The sequence below is a fragment of the Mobula birostris genome, chromosome 5 (assembly GCF_030028105.1).
Source record: "Mobula birostris isolate sMobBir1 chromosome 5, sMobBir1.hap1, whole genome shotgun sequence".
Lineage (NCBI taxonomy): Eukaryota > Metazoa > Chordata > Chondrichthyes > Myliobatiformes > Myliobatidae > Mobula > Mobula birostris.
Window position 1 is genome coordinate 49,595,795 of NC_092374.1, and position 20,184 is coordinate 49,615,978.

At 40.9% G+C, this 20,184-nt stretch overlaps 1 protein-coding gene across 10 annotated transcripts in view; it reads right to left on the reverse strand.

Annotated features, from left to right (window-relative positions):
• Positions 1 to 2,327: 2,327 nt before the first annotated feature.
• The window catches only part of LOC140197686 (receptor-type tyrosine-protein phosphatase delta), a 606,878-nt gene continuing 589,021 nt past the window's right edge, over positions 2,328 to 20,184 (reverse strand). For all 10 annotated transcript variants that reach the window (XM_072258000.1, XM_072258002.1, XM_072257999.1 and 7 more), the window contains 2 exons: positions 12,928 to 13,063; positions 2,328 to 6,113 (listed from right to left, as the gene is read on the reverse strand). In XM_072258000.1, the coding sequence (XP_072114101.1) occupies positions 6,045 to 6,113; positions 12,928 to 13,063 (205 nt within the window). In that variant the 3' untranslated portion in view covers positions 2,328 to 6,044. The remainder of the gene's footprint in view (positions 6,114 to 12,927; positions 13,064 to 20,184) is intronic.

The window sequence follows — 20,184 nt, forward strand, 5'->3', positions numbered from 1 at the left end:
CTTCTGCTTGTTGTTTCAATGTGATAATAGTTTAAATGACAGGAAATAACAAAATTGGATGACTTTAGTTAAGAGGAGAGATTGAACAGACCATTTGAGAGATATGGAAACATGAGGGGAACCCACAAAGCAAATGGTAAATATATCAAAAACTCAAAGGGTAAGAGACTTAAAGGGAATTTGAGAAATAACCTTCACAAGTGGTGCATTTTTCCCAAGTCCAAAACGTCAAATACTAGAGGTGCATTTAAGGTGAGATGGATAAAATTCCAAGGAGATATGCAGGGCAAGATTGTACAGAGAGCAGTGATGCTTGGAATGCAACCACAGAGATAATAGTGGTGGCGGATGCAGCAGAGGTGTTCATGAGGCTCTGAGACAGGTACAAGAACATGCAGAGAATGGAGGGATATGAACCATGTGTGCAAAGAAGGGATTAGGTGTCATTAGCTTAATTGGTTTGGCACAACATCATGGGTTAAAATGTTTTTTTTCTATGTTGTACTTCTCTATCTAGAGCATTGTTGGGTTCTAAATAACACTGTCTGGATGGGTAGTGGAGGAAGATACTCTCACAAAGATTAATAAGTATCCAGATGAGAACTTAAATCATTGATGCACAGAAGGGAACAGAACAAGTACTGGTAACTAGAACTGGTTGATAGTCAGCAAAGATTTGATGGACTGAGCGACCTCTTTCTGATCTTTATGATTTTATAACTCCAAGAAAGTCCTGCTCTTTTACTCCGTTGGTTATTTATTTCTGACCACAATACACAAAACATTTTTGACATATCATATTTACTCTCCCTTCCGTGGAAACCACTGAAGCTCTTTGTCCTGTTGTTTGCAATGCATTTGTCAGATAAAATCCATCAAAATCCAGAAAGATTCTTCCCCTGAGCCTTATCTTCTTGCAGCAGAGAGTAGCAGTCTTGGGTCAGTGATGTCAAAATTCATTCTGTAGAAGGAACTAGTGTTGAAATCAGTTCCAACTTGGTATAACAGAGGGTACAGACTTCAATATTAATCTCAACATCCCAATTTATCCTTTAGAAGGGTGATGAACTTCCCATTTCAACTGCTGCAGTGCATGTGGAGGAAATACCTGAGTGTTTTGCCAGGCCATCTCAGATGTCAACTGAAATTCAGCCACCTTGCTCTATGCCTGTATTCATATATTAGCCAGATCAAGTAAGGATGGACAATGTCCAACAGTGAAAGACAATGGCAAATCAAATGGGTTTTTAATGACAAGCCAAAATGTTTTTAAGTATAGCAAACTGATAGCTTTGTGGATATTGTTAATGTCAGCAGATTTCTTTATATAGATTTATTCAGATTTGATTTTAAGTTCTCCTACTGCCACAGTCGGGTGTGATATCCAGTCTTTGGATCAATAGTGCAAGCCTCTGGATGGAAGTCCAGTTAATTTAAGTACTATGCACCAAATCCTCAAATTGCTGTGAAGGTTACTTTAGTCATGATATTTTACAAACTCTCTCTGGGGTAGGTTTGGAGATTTCTCCAATATATCATAGCTTGCAATCCACTGCTGGTTCAAGGTCACAAGTAATCCCTTAGAAACTGTATAAAATTCCCTTACCCTTGCCAAAGAATAGCAAAAATGGGAATAGGCTCACACCTGGCAAAAATTGCAGGCTTCTCCATTGTGCTACATGCCTCTTAGTAGATTTATTCGAGAATAGATTGCAGCTAGCTTTGTTGGTCAACCTTAAACCAGAAGTCCCAACTTTAGACTGACCGTATTGGCAAAAGTAGTTGCAGCTTCGGACAAAAGGCATGACCAAGAAGAGATATCATTCATCCTTCTACCACTGTCACCTTGTATTACCTGCAGGAGTATGAATGATCTCGATTCTGAGCGAGAATGAGTTTGTAATACACAGAACCAGTGCCACAAGGTGATAGCTCAACAATTCCCAAACCTCAGCTGAAGGACGGATTGGTGGTCTCTGGTGAGCCCTGTACGATGTCATGATTCAAGCAGACTGAGTCTGGGTGAGAATCACATGGCTTTTTAACTTAGAAATCTGATGATTCACTACAACACCGGGGTAGTTTCCCCATATGCACATCGGAAACATATCAGAGGCTGTATTTTAGTGCATTGAATGAGAATTGGGGTGGCTTTACTGGCTGACGAACAGTATCAGAAGGTGAATGAACTGCTATGAAAACTTGGTGAATATCACAATCTTCCCTTCTACATGATGATACACAGAGTGCCTATGAATTTAATAAAGACCACCAATGGTGCATAACACTGACATTTTTATTAGAATTCATTTGTAACAAATGGAACTTGTGTCAGCAAATAACCGATTTTCTTACAGACTTTTTGCCACCAATGTAACCTAAGTAAGAAAATAAAAAGCACGCTTTTCAATCTGTAAAACATTTATGCTAACTACTAATTAGAGGTAATTGTATGATTCTTTGAACAAGCCATGTTACATTTTGTTTTGTTCAATCTATGCATTCAAATGAGAGCAGCGAACACAGTCTGTTTTACTTTGAAAATAAAACCAAGCACTTCAAACTTGAATGGAAAAATTCACAAAATGGGCATGGTAGAATTTGAAGCCATCGGGAGATTTGTCAGAGTATTTGGGCATCATTGCAACCACCTTTTCTCTCTTAAAATTCTGTGTTATTTACATAAACACCTAGAGTGAACGCATAAATTACACAGGGGTTCAAGTAGCATGTAATTTTGGGTGTAGAATCACGAGGGCCGTGCATAGTACAAAGTTTTGGAAAAGTGCACATCTCCCTGGAGGACTTTAGACTTTTGCAAAATGGATAATTAAGAAAAGAAAGCAACAACTAATATGAGAAAATAATTTGCAGAAGAATTGCTAAATTAAAATATACTTGTATCATACAAATGTTATCTATCTGAATGCAACTAATTAAAAAAATTATATATATATTTATATATATTGCCTACATAGGTTAATGGTTAAATAATCATAGCACCTTGTCAGCTTTCAAAGAGCGAAAAATATATCTTCCTGCAGATTGTGAAGGAATTTGCAGATTAAGAGGTTTTAATAAGACAGTGATGTGGAATGGGAGACAGTGAGTGCAATCAGGAACACACATCAATGAGAAGCTAGATTAAAAAAGCAGCAAATACGCTGGGCATTCTTGACAACTTACTCCTTTTATTGTAATTACCCTGGCTACCACATTCTGATTTTCAGTTTAAATACTTCAATTTTTTTAAAATCAGCTCTGGGGGAAAAATGCATTCCCAAACAAGAATTCCATTGGAACATTTTCTCACTCAACATGTTCTTATGATTTCACAAATAGCTCTCGGTACAAAACAGATACTTTGCTTTTAATTGACATACAGTAATTGGACAAATATATGAACAGTTATACTTGGCAACCTCAGCAACTCGGCTCAATACTGATCGAGGTTAGGCTGGTGGTTCTTAACTAGGTAATGGTCTGTATCGCATCTCACAGGAATAGTTAGCAGATTGTTAATTTTACAACATGGAGAGGTGCATCAACATGACATAAACTTACAGCTTCCATCCTGAGGTAGCCTTCTGTCATCTTTCTTATTTTAGAAAAAAGTGCTTTTGTATGATTTTGAAAAGTTTTTGACCTCTGAGAGGAAAGAAAACTAAAAAAAAATAGGGTGATTGGTCTCACAGACAAATTGTAATGATTCCTGACATATCTTTCCAACTAATTTCAATGTTCTTGGTTCTTCTATCGCAAAGAACCTGTTAACACTGTGGCTTGCCTCACACTACCATTGTGCTTGCACTTGCTTGAAAAGCAATTGGAAAAGAACTAAGAAAGGGAATCTATTTTTCATATATAAAAAGGCTGAAAACTCTAAATATGACTGCTGTATCAAGGACAAATACATTAAAAAAAAATCTGTTGGTTGACTCAATGAAACAACTGAGACCCAGTTGACCGTGGCACTATTGATGAAGAAACTTCAACCATTTTCCACAGAACTTATTTCTGCTATCTAGATGTAATGTAATGTGATCACCTACTGGATTTGACTTTAAGGTACACAAAAGACCTCAATACACTTGAAGCACTTCAATTCAGAGATAGAAATTAAATGCAAAGTATGTACACAATGGTATAATAGTGTCTAATTTGCATATAAAGTTATCATTGCAATCAAAATTAATGCTTAAAGAGGAAGGATAGTCTGCGTTCAAATCACTCCCATTTAGCAGAACAACATTTATTTTAATCTTCCAGTGACATTTCTTTCTGGTGAGGAGATGCTAAGTCTGGCTTCCATTTGTTGCCCGGGCACTCTTTCAGGGTGTTCCAGACTGATAGTTACAGTAACCGACAAGGAATGGCAGGTTCCTAGGCATTGTGGAGCCCCTGATTTTGTGTTGGAAGCTGAGAATCCAGCAATGTCAACTGCAAGGTTTTCCCAATATTTGGGACATATTCTGCCTCGCACAATTCTGCAGGACTCCCAATTCCTGCAACCATCAGCTCTTAGCCTTGCCTCAGAGGCACTCTGTAGCACTGCTGCTTTTCGCAGTACAGCCACACTGGAGCAGTATTTGTCCTTTTCCTATGGAATTATACAGGTGTTACTGACTTTAGAGCAAGGCTTCTCGATAAAGTTAAATTCTACTGAATCTGCAAAAAAAAACACAAAACTCTGTATACTATGGCTTCAAAAAATGTGAAATGCTTTGAACTGTTATCCTCCCCTCAAGATTTTCCATCCTCTTAAAGAAATTAAAAGACTTTCAATCCCATTTTAGCTCTGAAGCAGGGATTACTTAATCCAAGTATATTTAACAACATGCTCACTATAAAGTATAGAAGCAAAATGAAAGTCCCACGCTAAAAGTTTTAAAACTTATTTGCTTTTTTATATGCAATTTATTGCGTACATGTGCAAAGATACGTTTCAGTATATCATATGAACCTATTAAACATGGATTACTAAGTTCATTGATGTGCATTCCAGTAGACACTAACTTTTCACCATGTCATCATGGAAGCCTAGACAACTAATTATTATTCAGATGGAGGTTACTAGTGATATATTTGGCGAGCTATTCAACCACATCTTAAAATCCTTGACATGGATGATCTGATGAATTCAGTAGCAGCAGCTTTATACTTTGCCCCTCCCTGTTGATTCCATAAAGGCCCTTTTTCATTTAATGTTATTAGTTGATTTGTTTATTAACTGACTGCTAAGGGCAAGTTTCATTAAAATGAAAAACTCAATCAGACCATTATGTGGTAAAAGATAAATAAAAGGACTGCACAAAAAATGTGCATCAAAAATTTCAAATTATTTCCGTTTCTACAGCCAGATACATACATCATTTCTACAGCTTAAAAAAAGCTACAGTCTGGAAAAAACATATGAACAAATAAGCAACTTTTTAAATTCACTTCATTGAATGATAAACTTTTGTTAAAAAAGGGAAAGAAGTTTACACAGTTAAAAATGAAGCACAGGTCAGCAGTATATTACAGTACTAAAAAACTAAATCAGTAATTTGAACATTCCCTCCCTCTTAATAATTAGTATGAGCAAATGGTGGAAAGGGGTGATACTGAAGCAAACGTGTCCTACTAGATTCTTAAGTCAGGAACTGGCCTTTTCATAACATTTTTATTCCCTTGCAGACATAGTACTCTCAAGATTCAGCTTTGAAATCCTTTCTCCACAGTTCTCAGACATTCCTTGCTCAATCTCAGTCTTCTTCAATCAGTTCACCTCCATTTAAATCATCAAAGTTGAATCCTTGAGTTCTCTGAACAATTCTTTTTGGTGCCCCATCAGAAAGGATTCTCCTCATCTTCTTAAGTTGGTTATTAAATTGCCAATTCTTGGTCCACCTGGAATAGTTTATTTTTAAATTTCCCCTGCCCCCCCCCACTAATTTATCTTTAGCTAGGAGTAAGTAGTACTTCTCAAGCACATTGTATGGCTCAGAAGAGGCTTTCTGGATTTTAAATGGCCTACTGTAAATCCAAGGTGGATCGGGTTTTTATGTTGCATAGTGATCGAAGCTTCCAAGGTACTCCAGTGCAGCTCGATAGCAGAACTGATATTGATCCTGCAGAAAGACAGGAGGAAATGAATTTCCAATAACAGATCTCTAAATACAGTAAATGCAGCAGCTAGATTTCAGAATGAATATGTGAGAGCAATATAGTTCAGCAACGTGCAGCTCGAAGGACCTATGATTGCTATGTGCCGGCAATATTACAGGAACGTCATGCAATCCATGTAGTTTTAAAGGCTTTCTTTGAGATTAAGCAGCTCTGCAAACATTAGCCTTTGACACTGGACAGAAGTCAAGTCTGTATTTTTTTCTCACGTGATTTATCATCATTTTGAGTATGTGCGAAGTGCATCTTGAAGTACCACTGAACCACAGACCTCATTTTGTTGCTTTGAGATTAAACGCTAGAGCTGCCCATGGAACTCAGCAGAACTGATCATGCTTTTTGGAAATGGTACTGGCAGATTGGAGATCATTATGCATAACATGACAAGCCTTTGAAACAAAACCCTCATCTAGACACTCTTAAGTGATCTGTTGAAATTCCTCTCCACCATCTTAGAAGTATAGATACTTTAAACAAGTGGAATGCCTCCTATAAACTGAACCGATTTGAATTTCAGATAGCTAATTTAAGGGTTCACTTGGTCAATATCTTTTCATTCCAACAGCTACTACTTCAAATATTTCCATCATCCTTATAAGGAAAAAGACTTCAAGCATTTACCAGATAATTGACTAGCAGCTTTGATCTAGCTCAATTTACACTACAAAAATCCACCAACAGAAGTCATTAAAGAGTTCTTCCATTCATCCGCACATTTGACGGGACATTGTGGGCTTTTCAGTGTTGCAGTAAACAGTGCTGTAGCTAAGGGTAACTGGCACAGGAAGAGTTGAGGGCAGCAGGGATCAGCCATGGCCATACTGAATGACAGGGCATATTTGGGGACCTGATGGCCTCCTCCTACTGCTAATTTCCTGTATTCTTGTGCCCTTGGCATTTTAAACAGGCTGGAGTGAGTTATTGTTTCAGCAATGTGGGAAGATTTCCCAGGTCAGGATTGAGTGCACCTCATTCTCTCCTTTCTAACTTCCACAAGTAATTGATAACCTCCAATTCATTTTGTCCTGGGAATTGAGACCATGCTTCAATGTCTTTACACTCAGTCCTAGGAATACACAGCCATTACTTGCAACCTAAATGAAAGAAAATAATACTCTAATGTCATCTGAAATTCAGCTTGTCAGATATGCACAGAGCAGATACTCTCCACAAAGATAAGGTGTTCTGTTTTTGGCTAAAGTTACTTCACTAAGAATCTCTTCTGTTTATGCCTCTTTCTTTGCAACTGCCAAGCATATTCTCCTAGTGATGGTGTGTGCAGTGACAATTTTGTCAGTGAAAAATGGGAACATGAAACCAGGGTATTTGTTGCCAAGGTCTGATTAAAAATAGCACCATCTTCTTTCATTGATGAACAAAAATCACAAAATTTGGCAGCTCAGTCTGCAACTGTCATCATTGTTATTGCAGATGGAAACCAAAAATTGCTATTCACAAAGTTACAGTCAATGCATTCTCCAAACCAAGTATCAATGTATTTCTGCTCAATGATTCCCCTCTAACATTAAATTGAAAAGGAAAAGCAAACTGTGCTTTACTAATGCACAGGTATCATTCTAGTGATTTCCTCACTTCTTCAGTTGCAGCCAATACCACTCTTTACTTCAGTATTGTTCTTGGAAAAGCATCAGAACATCTCAACCGATATTTATGGCTGCATTTCTCTTGTTTTGCAATGCTTGTCCAGTCGAAGCTCATTTGCACATAGTTGTGAGCATCTTGATGAACAGACGCTCATAATGTGGAGGGGAGAGCACAGACAGTCTGACCCTTCAGCCAACGAGTCCATAGTGACAACCATCTACACTATTCCCACACCAATCAAATTTCATTCTTGACACGTTTCCTTCCATTCCTAGATTATAATGGTACTATATTCTGCATTCTGCTTTCTTTACAGTGTACTTGTGTTTGGCATTATCTACCTGATGGCACACAAACAGAAGTTGTTCTCGGTATCTCGGTACACGTGACACTAAGGCACAGGTAGTAGAGCTGCTGCCTCCTGGCACTGGAGACCCAGGTTCAATCCTAATCCTCAGGTGCTGTCTGTGTGGTGTTTGCACACCCTCCCTGATACCGTGTGGTTATCTTCCAGCTGCTCCTGTTTCCCTCTCCCCCTACATCCCAGAGAGGTGTGAGCTGGTAAGGTAAGAATAAATCACTTTTGTTTCAAAAGTACCTTTGTGTAGGTGAGTGGGGGAAGTTGATGAGGATGCGTGGCAAATGTAAAAAGGGATTAATTTAGAACTAGTGTAAACGGGTGGTTGGTGTGGATGTGTTTTTGGGATGGCACAGTACTGTAGCGGTTAGTTTAACGCAATTACAGTGCCATTGATTGGGTTCAATTCCACCATCATCTATAAAGGGTTTGTACGTTCCCTGCATGACCGTGTGAGTTTCCTCCTGGTGCTATGGATCCTTCCTAAATTCAAAAAGTATACAGGTTAGTTAGTTAATAAGTCACACAGACTTGTTGGGACCGAAAGGGATAGGTTCCCCTTGTCCTCATCTACCACCCCACAAGCCTCCATATCCAGCAGACCATTCTCCGTAAATTCCACTATCTCCAACAAGATCCTACCACTAAGTGCATATTTCCCTCCCCTGCCCTCTGCTTTCCATTGATATCGCACTCTACATGACTCCCTTGTCCACTCATCCCTCCCCACTTATCTCTGAAAGTGTGACAAGTGATGCGTTTGACCCCATATCTCCTCCCTTACCATCATTTGGGGCCCGAAACAGGCCTTACAGGTGAGGTGCCACTTCCCCTGCGAATCTGTTGGGGTCATCTGCTATATCCGGTGCTGCCAGTGTGACTTATTCTACATCTGTGAGACTCAATGCAGACTGGGGGACTGCTTTGAGAAGCACCTTTGTTCTGTCTGCTGCAAAACACAGGATTTCCTGGTGGCCACCCATTTCAATTTGACTTCCTGTTCCCATTCTAACATGGCCTTCCTTACTGCCATGATGAGGCTAAACTCGGGTTGGAGTAGCAGCACCTCATATTCCGTCTACGTAGTCTTCAGCCTGATGGCACGAACATTGATTTCTCCAACTTCTCACTCCCTCCTTCTCTATTTTCCTATTCCCCATTCTGGTTTCTCTCTCACCTCTTCTCCCTGACTTCCCATCATTTTCCTCTGGTTCCTCTCTTTCTCCCTGGTTTACTGTCCTCACACAAAAAAATTCCTTCTTCTTCAGTGCTTTCTCTCTTCCACCTATCCCTTCCCAAGTTCTTATTTCATACTCGCTCTCCCACCCAGCCACCTTCTCCTTCACCTGGTCTCACCTTTCACCTACCAGCCTGTAACCCTTCCCTTTCCCAACCTTCTTATTCTGCCTTCTGCCCCCTTTATTTCCAGTCCCGATGAAGGGTCTTGGCCCAAAACATCGATTCTTTACCCCCTCCATAGAAGCTGCCTGACTTGCTGAGTTATTAGAACATCGGTCAGTATAGCACAGGAACAGGCCCTTCGGCCCACAATATTGTATTGATTCAACGTCCATAGCCTTCCATTTTCCTCATAGTCATGTGCCTATCTAAACGTCTCTTAAAAGTCTCTAATGTATTTACCTCAACTACCACTTGAGGCCATACGTTCCAGGCACCCAACACTGTGTGTAAAAAAAAACTTGTTCCTCAGTTCTCCTTTAAAATTCACCCTCTTACCTTAATTGCATGCCCACTGGTATCAGACATTTCAATCCTGGGAAAAAGATACTCTCTGTCTACTTTCCCTATGCCTCTCATGACCTTATAAACCTCTATCAGATCTCTCCTCAGCCTCTGCCACTGCAGAGAAAACAACCTCTTGTTATAGCACATGCCTTCTAATCCAAGCAGCATTCTGGTAAAGCTCTTCTGCACCTTCTCCAAAGCCTCCACATCCTTCCTATAATGGGGCAACCAGAACTGTATACTATACTCCTGGTGCAGCCTAACTAGAGTTTTATAAAATTCCTCCAGCACTTTGTGTCTGTTGCTCAAGATTTCCAGCAACAGCAGAATATTTGTGTTTAAGTTTTCCGAGAAGCTTTTTGATTCTGCTGGCCCAAGTTTAATGAGTGCTTTATAATCCAGGGGATCTCCTTGCAGCATTGGAAGATGTTTGATGATGCTGCCAGACTGGCAAGGGATGAATCACATTGTGCCATGTCTCCTGATACAAAACACTAATCATGGCTGCACTCTTCAAACTTCTCTGAATCCTGTAGTTCATGCCAGAATAGAAACTCTCATCCCAGTTCATAATTCCCTTGCATCCTGCATGAACTCCATTCATTCCATTCATCTTGAATGTAACTGCAGGATCTGGAGGATGTGGCAGCCAACAAACATAATGCACTCCTTCTGCAGAATACAGTACATGATGCCAGAGAAAAATCAGGCTGCATGCCAGTACTTCGCAATCAACAGCAAAGCAGAGGAAACAGTGACCATCTCTGGCATTTAAACTGGCCTTGCTTAGAGGGATGGAGAGATCGGTCTCATTTTACTGGTGCTAAACGTGTTTTGGTAACTTGTTGGACATGCCTTTACCATTGAAAGCCAGGCTTCACCGGTGTCAATGCAGACAGGCACTTGCACAATGGTCCCAAACACATTTGGGAGAGAGAGATTCAACCTCTGTGTGAAGAAATATTTCCTCATGTCAGGCCAAAATAGCCCACCGCTCCTTCAAAATCTATGGCTTCAAGACTTCACAGCCAACTAAAGCATCTTCCCTTTCTTGCAACATCTTGACCTTGGAAGAATTTGGCATGTTTCAAGCTAAGGCATACCATATAGGAGCAAAATTAGGCTATTCCATTTGTAAAGTCTGCTTTCTTATTCAATTGCAGCTGATTTTTAAAATCCCATTCTCCTGCCTTCTCCCTGCAACTCTTAACCCCTTTACCCATCAAGAACCTGTAAATCCAATTTAATAAAGCCAATGACTTGGCCATCTCAGCCCTCTGCGGCAAGGAATTTCACAGATGCATCATCCTCTGGCTGAAGAAAATTTCCATCAATGTACTGTCTTCTCATACTGGTTCCAGGGATGGTAAACTGGATGCTAGACTTCAGTTGCAATCTTATCAAGGCTCTCTACAAATGCAGAATGACATCCTTGGTCCAGTACTCAAATCCTCCCACAATAAAGGGCAAGGTACATATGGCTTTCTGATCTCTTGAAATACCTGCATATGTGCTATCAGTGAGTTGTGCACAGGCACTTCGTCCCTTCGTCTCTCACCATTTCAAAGTTTTTCTGTTTTGTGTTTCAAAGTAGATAACTTCAATTAGTTTGTCTATATATTCCCTGGAACCTATTTACACTTCCTTCTCAGTCACAATCCCACAGAGTTTTACATCATCAGCAAAACTAGAAATTGACATTTGGGAATATTGCATTTTGGAAAAACAAAAAACAAATAATTTTCCCCCAGGAGAAAAATAATAAATACCAGTAAAGATGTTTTAAATTGTTGGAGGTGGGAATTTAAAGGTGATAAGAGGGGCAAATTTATTTATTTATTTTTACTCAGAGTTGTAAGTGAGTGGATTAGGCTTCTAGGCGTAGTAGTGATGTGAGAAGTCTGGTGGAGTTTCAGAGCCTTCCAGATAGATGCATGAATACGAGTGGAATAGAGGGATCTGGATAATACTCAGGAAGAGCACATTTACTATACATTGGCATGAAGATCAGCACATCTGGGACCGAATGCTACTCTGTTCTGTGTTCTATATTAGATGAGACCAGTATTAGATAGTGCAAATATTGAAGCATGTGTATAAGGAAACACTTGTAAATCCAGTCAACATCAGTGAGAGGACAGATTCCATTACTTTTTGCTAAAATCTGTAGTACTGTGAACCTGGGACCAGATCCAAATTAATTTTGTTTGAAAATCTATATATAAATTTGAAAGGACCACATCAGGATTTGGCTTGGCTCACCATTCATCCGAAGTGATGGGTAATGTAATTGGCTCTGCACACTGAAGTATTTTTTATTTAATGCACATTTCACTATTCATTCTAATTTCTACTAAGATATTTTTGTGTTACTGCCCCTCTCCATCTTGATTACTGCCCAAATTATTTTCCAACTAGACATACTGGAATGCTATTTCTGTTACTGTCAAGGGTGCTCTTGATTTGGTTACCAGGATGTACTTGCAAGGAATGTAGCTTAAGTCACCCGATATTCAAATCAGTTGGCACCAACTACAGATTCATTAAAGTAACAGAGGGCCATCAACTTGCATCTTTCCACTCCGCAATGCTACATCTGCTCTCATATTATGTGAGACCTGAGAAGTTTCTTTGGCTTTCACCATCACAGGATGAATGATACCATCAAAAACCCAAAGTACAGTCGACAGAATGCACTATGGTTGAGAGTTAGTCACTTTCACCAAGCTTACTGGCCGCTTACCTTATTTATGGTAAGGGCTATCTATTGGCAATCCAAGTCCTGCACACTGATAGCCAACAATCCAGCAGTTGTCCCATGTAATGCAACAAGATTGTCCTCAGACCCTGCCACAGTTCATCTATAAATTGTTGATCCTTTGCCTTAGTATATAAAAACCTTTTGTTTCAAATGATCCATCAAAAGGGATTGTTACCAATCAAGCTTTAGCTGTTAACTCAGAATGGAAGCCAATTAACCCGAGAATCAATTTACTTTATGTAGATTAGAATACATTAGAGGTTAATATTTTAAAAAATAATTTGCTTACCTCTGTCTGCACCATAGCTGGCCGTTGTGTTCTAAGCATTTTGACAGTCTGAAAGATATCCACAACACCCTCATACCTCATTCTTTCCAGTACAATACTAAGTGTTATAAAAACACCAGTCCTCCCAACGCCAGCACTGTGTGAAGACAAAGAAGAGTTAATTAAACGACAATCAAATATCTGAGAGACTGCATTGGTAACAGTTTCTCACACGCTAAGCAATTATTAAATATAATACCAGACCCTCTATGTTTGAATGCTCTATTAACACAATAGGCGGTGAGGATTTTCTAAGCACCAGGGATCATAAAGAATCTGTGAAGCATGTGGTGTGTTAGGCTTTCAAAAGCATGATTGATTTATTTGACAGTGTTCACTTTTAATTGCTATAATGTAAAAGCATCTATTCAGTGAACTTCAACAATAATGGGAGGTTTTCCACGTACAGACACCGAAGGCTTCAATATTGCTGTGAAGCCTGTAGAAATAAACCACGTTGTGAAAGCACTGTGGTCTTTGTTAGCTGCATTTTGTTTTGAGTTAAATAATGCTATGCTCTTTATAAGTCTTATGGTTTTTTAAAATGCCCTTCTCAATCTAACAGTTGTTTCTTCTTTTAAAATGGTGGTGCGTCCAGATGCAGCAGCCACTCCGGCTCCAACTTGTTGTTCGTCCTTTATGTCTTTCTTCTGATTGTAAGACACTGCTAGATAACAAGAACACCGAGTACTGGAAGGCTACCTAATTAGTGAGTTCCTGGACAGTGGGCGAGTTCCTCAGCGTGGGTTTATTGCTCACCTCGTCATCGTTTGCAACAGACACCCAGGGAGACGCTGTTGGCAGCGGTGTGGAAGGAAACAGAAACACAGAAAGGGGACTGGAATTCATGCAAGACTAAAAGCAAAACCTTTCAGGCCAGCTCTTCCATCAATTCTACTTTCAAATGTTCAATTGCTGGATTACCGGTGTCTGAGATGGAATCAGTGTGAGATGCAGGACAGCTGTGCACTCTTTCTGATGGAGACATGGTTCAAAGATACAACCCCTGAAGCAGCCATACGGCTAGAGGGTTTCATCTGTTTTCGGCTGACAGAATTGCTGTGATCTCTGGCAGATCCACGGTGGAGGTACTGGTCATCTGTGTTGATAAGAACTGGAGTTTGAATGCACTGGTAATGAAAACCCACTGTTCGCCTATGTTGGAGTTCATAATGATGAAGTACAGGGCCTTCTATCTTACAAAGGGAGTTCACTGCTGCTGTGATTGTACCTGGATACATTCCCCACTGTGCCAGTGCTGGGGAAGTGCTGCATAAGCTCTATGGCGCCATCAGCAAACCACGCATCCCAATGGTTTCTTTATGGCCAAAGGAGATGAAACTGGATAGCTGCTTCAGGAGCTACGTTTCATCGGCTGGAGATTTCAACCATAACTTAAAAACAGTCCAGCCCATGTTCTATCAGCATGTTGACTTTGCTCCCAGAGCTGAGAACACACTAGACCTGGTTTCTACCAACATTCCTGATGCACACAAAGCTGCACCCTCACCTTGGATACTCTGACCAATTATCTGCTATGCTAATTCCTGTACACTGGCCACTGATTAAACTTGTCAAACCAGTTCAAAAGGAGATAAGAGACCTGGCTAGAAGGAACAACCTCAGCTTTGTGGGAGAGTTTTGAAAACATGGACTGCAGCACTCTCAGAGAGGAGGCTGCCTACGACCATCCCATTAACATTGACGAATAAGCAAAATCTGTGACTGGCTATGTAGCGATGTGCACTGTTGTAAACACATCGATATAAGGGCAAATCAGAAGCCATGGCTGACAACAGAGGTCCCAGCACGGCTGAGAGTCTGAGTTCAGATCAGGGAGTAAGTCAGGTCTCCAGCCAGCCAGTGATGTGCTTTTCTGTGCCATCAGAAAAGCAAAACGGGATTATTCACTTAGGATACACAGCCATTTTTGTGACACTGGAAACATAAGGAGTACGTGGCAGGGCATTCAGACCATGACGGACTACAAGTCCACTCTGCAAGGCAATGACAGTGATGCACCTCTTCCTGACAATCTTCTATGCTCAGTTTGATGCACGGAATGATGTGCTGGCGAGGATGATCCCCATTCTGCCCAAAGAGCAGGCACTCTGTCTGCAGCTGATGTGAGGAAGACCCTAATCAAGGTCAATCCGCGTAAAGCGGGGGCCTGATAACATACCTACTTGGGTGCTGAGGGGCTGTGCAGCCCAGTTAACTGAGGTGCTGAGGCATATTCAACATCTCTCTGGATCATGCCTTCTGACCCTCAGGCTTCAAGGTGATCACCATCATCCTGGTGCCCAAGAGGGTGACAGTAACCTGCCTCAACAACTACCATCCAGTGTCACTGACCTAAAAAATAATGAAGTGCTTTGAGTGGCTGGTTATGGATTGCATTCAATCCCTTCTTACTGCTACATTGGACCCTTTCCTGTTTGCTTATCACTCAAATCTTGAGTAGTCAGGGCATGAAGGGATATGGGGAGAAGGCAGGAGACTGGGGCTGAGAGCAAATATGATGAAACGGCGGAGCAGACCCAATGGGCCAAATGGCCTAATCCTGCTCCTGTATATTATGGTCTAAATTGGTCCACTGATGATGCCATAGCTTTTACACTCAACCCTGTCCTGGAAAATGGTGCCTCATGCCAAGATGCTGTTTATTGACTTCAGCTTATTCTTCAATATGATCATTTACGATCATCCCACAGAAGCTGATGCGTAAACTGTCCTCGTTGGGTCTCAACACTTCTCCTTGTAACTGGATCCTGGACTTCTTGACAAAAAAGTCAGTCTGAGTTGACAGAAACATTTCGAGCTCCATCACGCTGAGCACCAGCGCTCCCGAGGGCTGCGAGTTCAGCCCGCTGCTGTTCACACTCCATTATGCTGAGCACCAGCGCTCCCGAGGGCTGTGAGTTCAGCCCGCTGCTGTTCACACTGCTAACACGTGACTGCACTGCCACATCCAGTTCAAACCAATTCATCAGGTTCACTGATGACACAACATTGACCTCGTTAACAACGATGATGACGGGATGGCGTACAGAGAGCAGGTAAAGCAAATGGTAGGATGGTGCTTGCACAACAACTTGAGTCTCAATGTGGACAAAACCAGAGAGACAACTGTGGACTTTAGGAAGGTGCAGCCTTACCACTCCACACTGCACATACACAGCTCCTCCATGGAGAAAGCTAGGAGCTTCAAGATTCTGGGATTTTGCATAATGGATGATCTCACCTGCTCCCTCAACACCTGGTCCTTAAAGAAATCACAGCAGCACCTCCACTTCCTGAAGCTTCGCTCCTCCTATTTAAACTAATTTTTACAGGAGCACCATCGAGAATGTCCAGACCAGCTGCATCAACATCTGGTATAGGAATTGGAAGGTATCTGACTGCAACTCAATCCTACAAAGGCTTATGAGAACTGCTGAGGGATCTCTTTTCCACTGACTATATAAAAGAGCAGGGCCCTTAGCATTGTCAATAATCCCTCCCAACTGTCCAACAATGTCTTTGATCCCCTACCATCAGGCAACAGTTACTGTAGAATTAGGACAAGAACCGTTAGAATGGGAAACAGCGTCTTCTGCCAGTGTTAAGATGTCTGAACTCCTTACCACCACCCAGTTCTCAACACGTATGAAGCACCCGCAGTGTTATACTGTTTACTTTTTATATTGTATTGTATATGTACCTTATCATTTGTTAATTTATTTGTGGTAATATTACTTCATGTGTTATGTATGTAAGTTATATGTACTGTATTGTGCACCTTGGTCCAGAGGAGCATTGCCTTGTTTAGCCGTATACATGTGTACCGTGGAATGACAATAAACGCATTGTTTCACGCCTTCTCTTTTAACCTTCATGCTTTTATTCTTAACCCACATTTTTCAACAATGACAGAATGATGCATTTAAAAAGGTAATTTAATGGGATAAAGATAATATGAAGAAATAATTTGTCCAAGTTATTAATTTACCAAATCTGCCAATTGTTTCTGTTGAGGTGAATGTAAAGAGCTAATGCCCTTTGTGTTTATGATGAGGAAGGTTCTGTTGGGATGAAAGATGGAAAGCCAAGCAGCCAAAAGTAGAAAAGGGAACAGGAGCAAATACAGTCGGGAGATGATGGGGAATAATTTTGAAACCTCAGGGATCGCTATAAGTACATTTGAGGGGAATCTGAAGTTTATAGAATGAAACATGAAATGAGAGTTTTAGACAGTGCTTTACAGATGGAGATGCAGAAATCCTGTTTGAAGGGAGATACTGAGAAAAAGATTGTCATCAGATGATGGCCAAGTCAAGTCAAGTCACTTTTTATTGTCATTTCGACCATAACCGCTGGTACAGTACACAGTAAAAACGAGACAACGTTTTTCAGGATGGCGAAGGAACAGAGTCTTCCACTTCATTGAATTAGTCAATTTGAGGTAGATGTTTGTTGTTTGAGCTCACAGAAGATAAACAAAAACAGAACATAAGGAGTAAATTCTAATCCGCTTCATGCAATAGGAACTTGTTGACAATATCCTGACATTCTTCTCAGTCTCAGTTTCAGACGGGGTCATGATTGTAAGGAACTGAAATGGCTCTGATGATGAACTATCCACAGTGTCCTTATAACCCTCGGATGCAGCCTGCAGCAAATTTCCAGTCAGCAGCAGTAAAGCTTTCTAAATACCCTGATATGCAAGCTGGGCGTTTAGTCCTCAGAACATGCCAACTAAATATCAATGCACTGAGCTCTCTTCCAGCGACCCAAATACTTCAAAGGTTGCAATAAATACCTTCCAAAAATTGAAAAAATATTTTAAAGCACTGATAAACTGCAGTTCAACTAAATAATTACCATACAAAGGTAAATTTGTAAATTCTGGAAATACTCAACAATCCATGGAGAGAGAAATATTTCACATCAAAAGCCTTTCATGGACCTGACACATCATGTCTATTTCTCTCACCATAGATGCTGCCTGGAGTGGGCTTTCAACATTTTTCGTTTTTATTTCAGATTTCCAGCTACAGCATAATTTTGCTTTGGGAATAAATGCATAAAGTCCTGATTTGAATTTAAAAAAGAGAATTGAGGTAATTGCAAATTGTCCTGCGAATAGGCTAGTGTTGGCGCGTGACCAAGTTGTTAAGGTGTTCGTCTACTGATCTGAAGGTCGCTAGTTAAAGCCTTGGCTGAGGCAGCGTGTTGTGTCCTTGAGCAAGGCACTTAACCACACATTGCCCTGCGACGACACCAGGGCCAAGCTGTATTGGCCCTAGTGCCCTTCCCTTGGACAACATCGGTGGCGTGGAGAGGGGGAACTTGCAGCATGGGCAACTGCCAGTCTTCCATACAACATTGCCCAGGCCTGCGCCCTGGAAACCTTCCAATGTGCAAATCCATGGTCTCACGAGACTAACGGATGCCTATAGGCTAGGATTAAAGTCAGGGGATTGCTGGGAGGCATGGCTTGAAAGGCCGGAAGGGCCTATTCCATGTTGTGTGTTGATAAGTAAATAATAAAGTTGCCAGACCTGAAGGAGGGGGCAAAATGTAAAGTTTCCAAATTCGCTGATGATACAAAGATGGGTGAAAGGACTTGTTGTGATGAGGACATTGTGATCCTTTAAGGGAATAGAGACAGGTTGAGAGATTGGATGCAAACCTGGCAAAAGAGTTTAATGTGGGTAAGTGTGAGATTGAGCACTTCAGTAAGTGGAATCGAGAGGTCATTATCTAAATGGAGACTGAAAATGAGTGAAGTTCAGAGGGATCAAGGTGTTCAAGTACATGAATTACAAAGGATAGCAGGCAGGTCCAACAAGTAGTTAAGAAGGCAAATGACATTTTGGGCCTTTATTTCAAAGAAGTTGTAGTTTAAGAATTTGTGGGTGCCATGGTTAGTGCAATGTGTGGGGTATCCCCGGGTGCCCTGGCTTCCACCCACAGTCAAAAGATATACTTGCTAGGTTAATTGGTCATTGTAAATTGTCCCGTGATTAGGTTAGGGTTAATCAGGTCTGTGGGGTTGCAAAGCTGGCATGGTGCGAAGGGTCAGAAGGGCTTAATCCACACCATTTCGTTAACTAAATATGAACAAGGAGGATTAGTTACCGTTGTGCAAAAGACAACAAACTGTGAAAATAAACAAACAAGAAATATCAAGATCACAAGATGAAGAGCCCTTGAAAATGAGTTCATAGGTTATGGGAACAGTTTGGTGATGGGGCAAATGAAATTGAGTGAAGTTATCCCCTTTGGTTCAAGAGCCTGATGGTTGAGGGGTCATAACTGTACCTGAATCTGGTGGTGTGAGTCCTGAGGCTCCTGTACTTTCTTCCTGATGGCAGCAGTGAGAAGAGAGCATGACCTGGGTAGTGGTGGTTTCTTATGGCTCAATGGTAGGGAAGGCTTTACCCATGATGGACTGCAGACATTTCCTTACTCAGAGAGAAATGACTCTCTGGAATTCCTTGCCCCTGAGTGTGGCTGAGGCCAGATCATAAGATATATTAAATATATCTGCATATTACGAGATCACAGGGTTATGGGGAACTGTAGTTGAGGGTAGTAGAGTTTGCCTGTGATTGTACTGAATGATGCAGCAGTTTTGAGTGTCTATTACTGGTGGTCTATTACTGCCCCTATTTTCTTGTGTTCTAGCAACATCACATCCCTCTCTCCATCAAATGGATTCTGGCTTCTTTATTCCAAGTTGACGAAATAATATTTTTTCTCAGAATAGAAGATTCCCTAGTACCTGTTCAGAATTTCAAAGAACGCATTGTGGATTTGCAGAGTGGATTTAATGTCTTTGAGTTGCGATGGTAAAGGTTCCATTGGTATACCAGCTGTTTGAACAGCAGCCAATCAGAGATCAGCAGCGAGAGAAGAGGCGACTCATACAGGTCGGCAAGTGTGCATTAAAAAATAGTGCTTCAAGGGAGGGAGTTTCAGTGTTCCAACAATGGCCAATCAGAGATTAGGATTCATTAGCAAGGGCAAATAAAAATAAGGCAGGGCAAGTGGAGTGACTGTTGTTGGAGTGAACACTATTAGAGTGAGGATTTGAGTCTTTCGGTAGATATTTTTTCCAGTTCATTTTTTGTTTCCTTCTTTATAATAGTTAGAGCAGTAGAAAAACCAGGCAGGATAGTTGAATGGTCCTCTTGGGGGTTGTGGGAAGGCAGGGAGACTTCCAGTATCCCT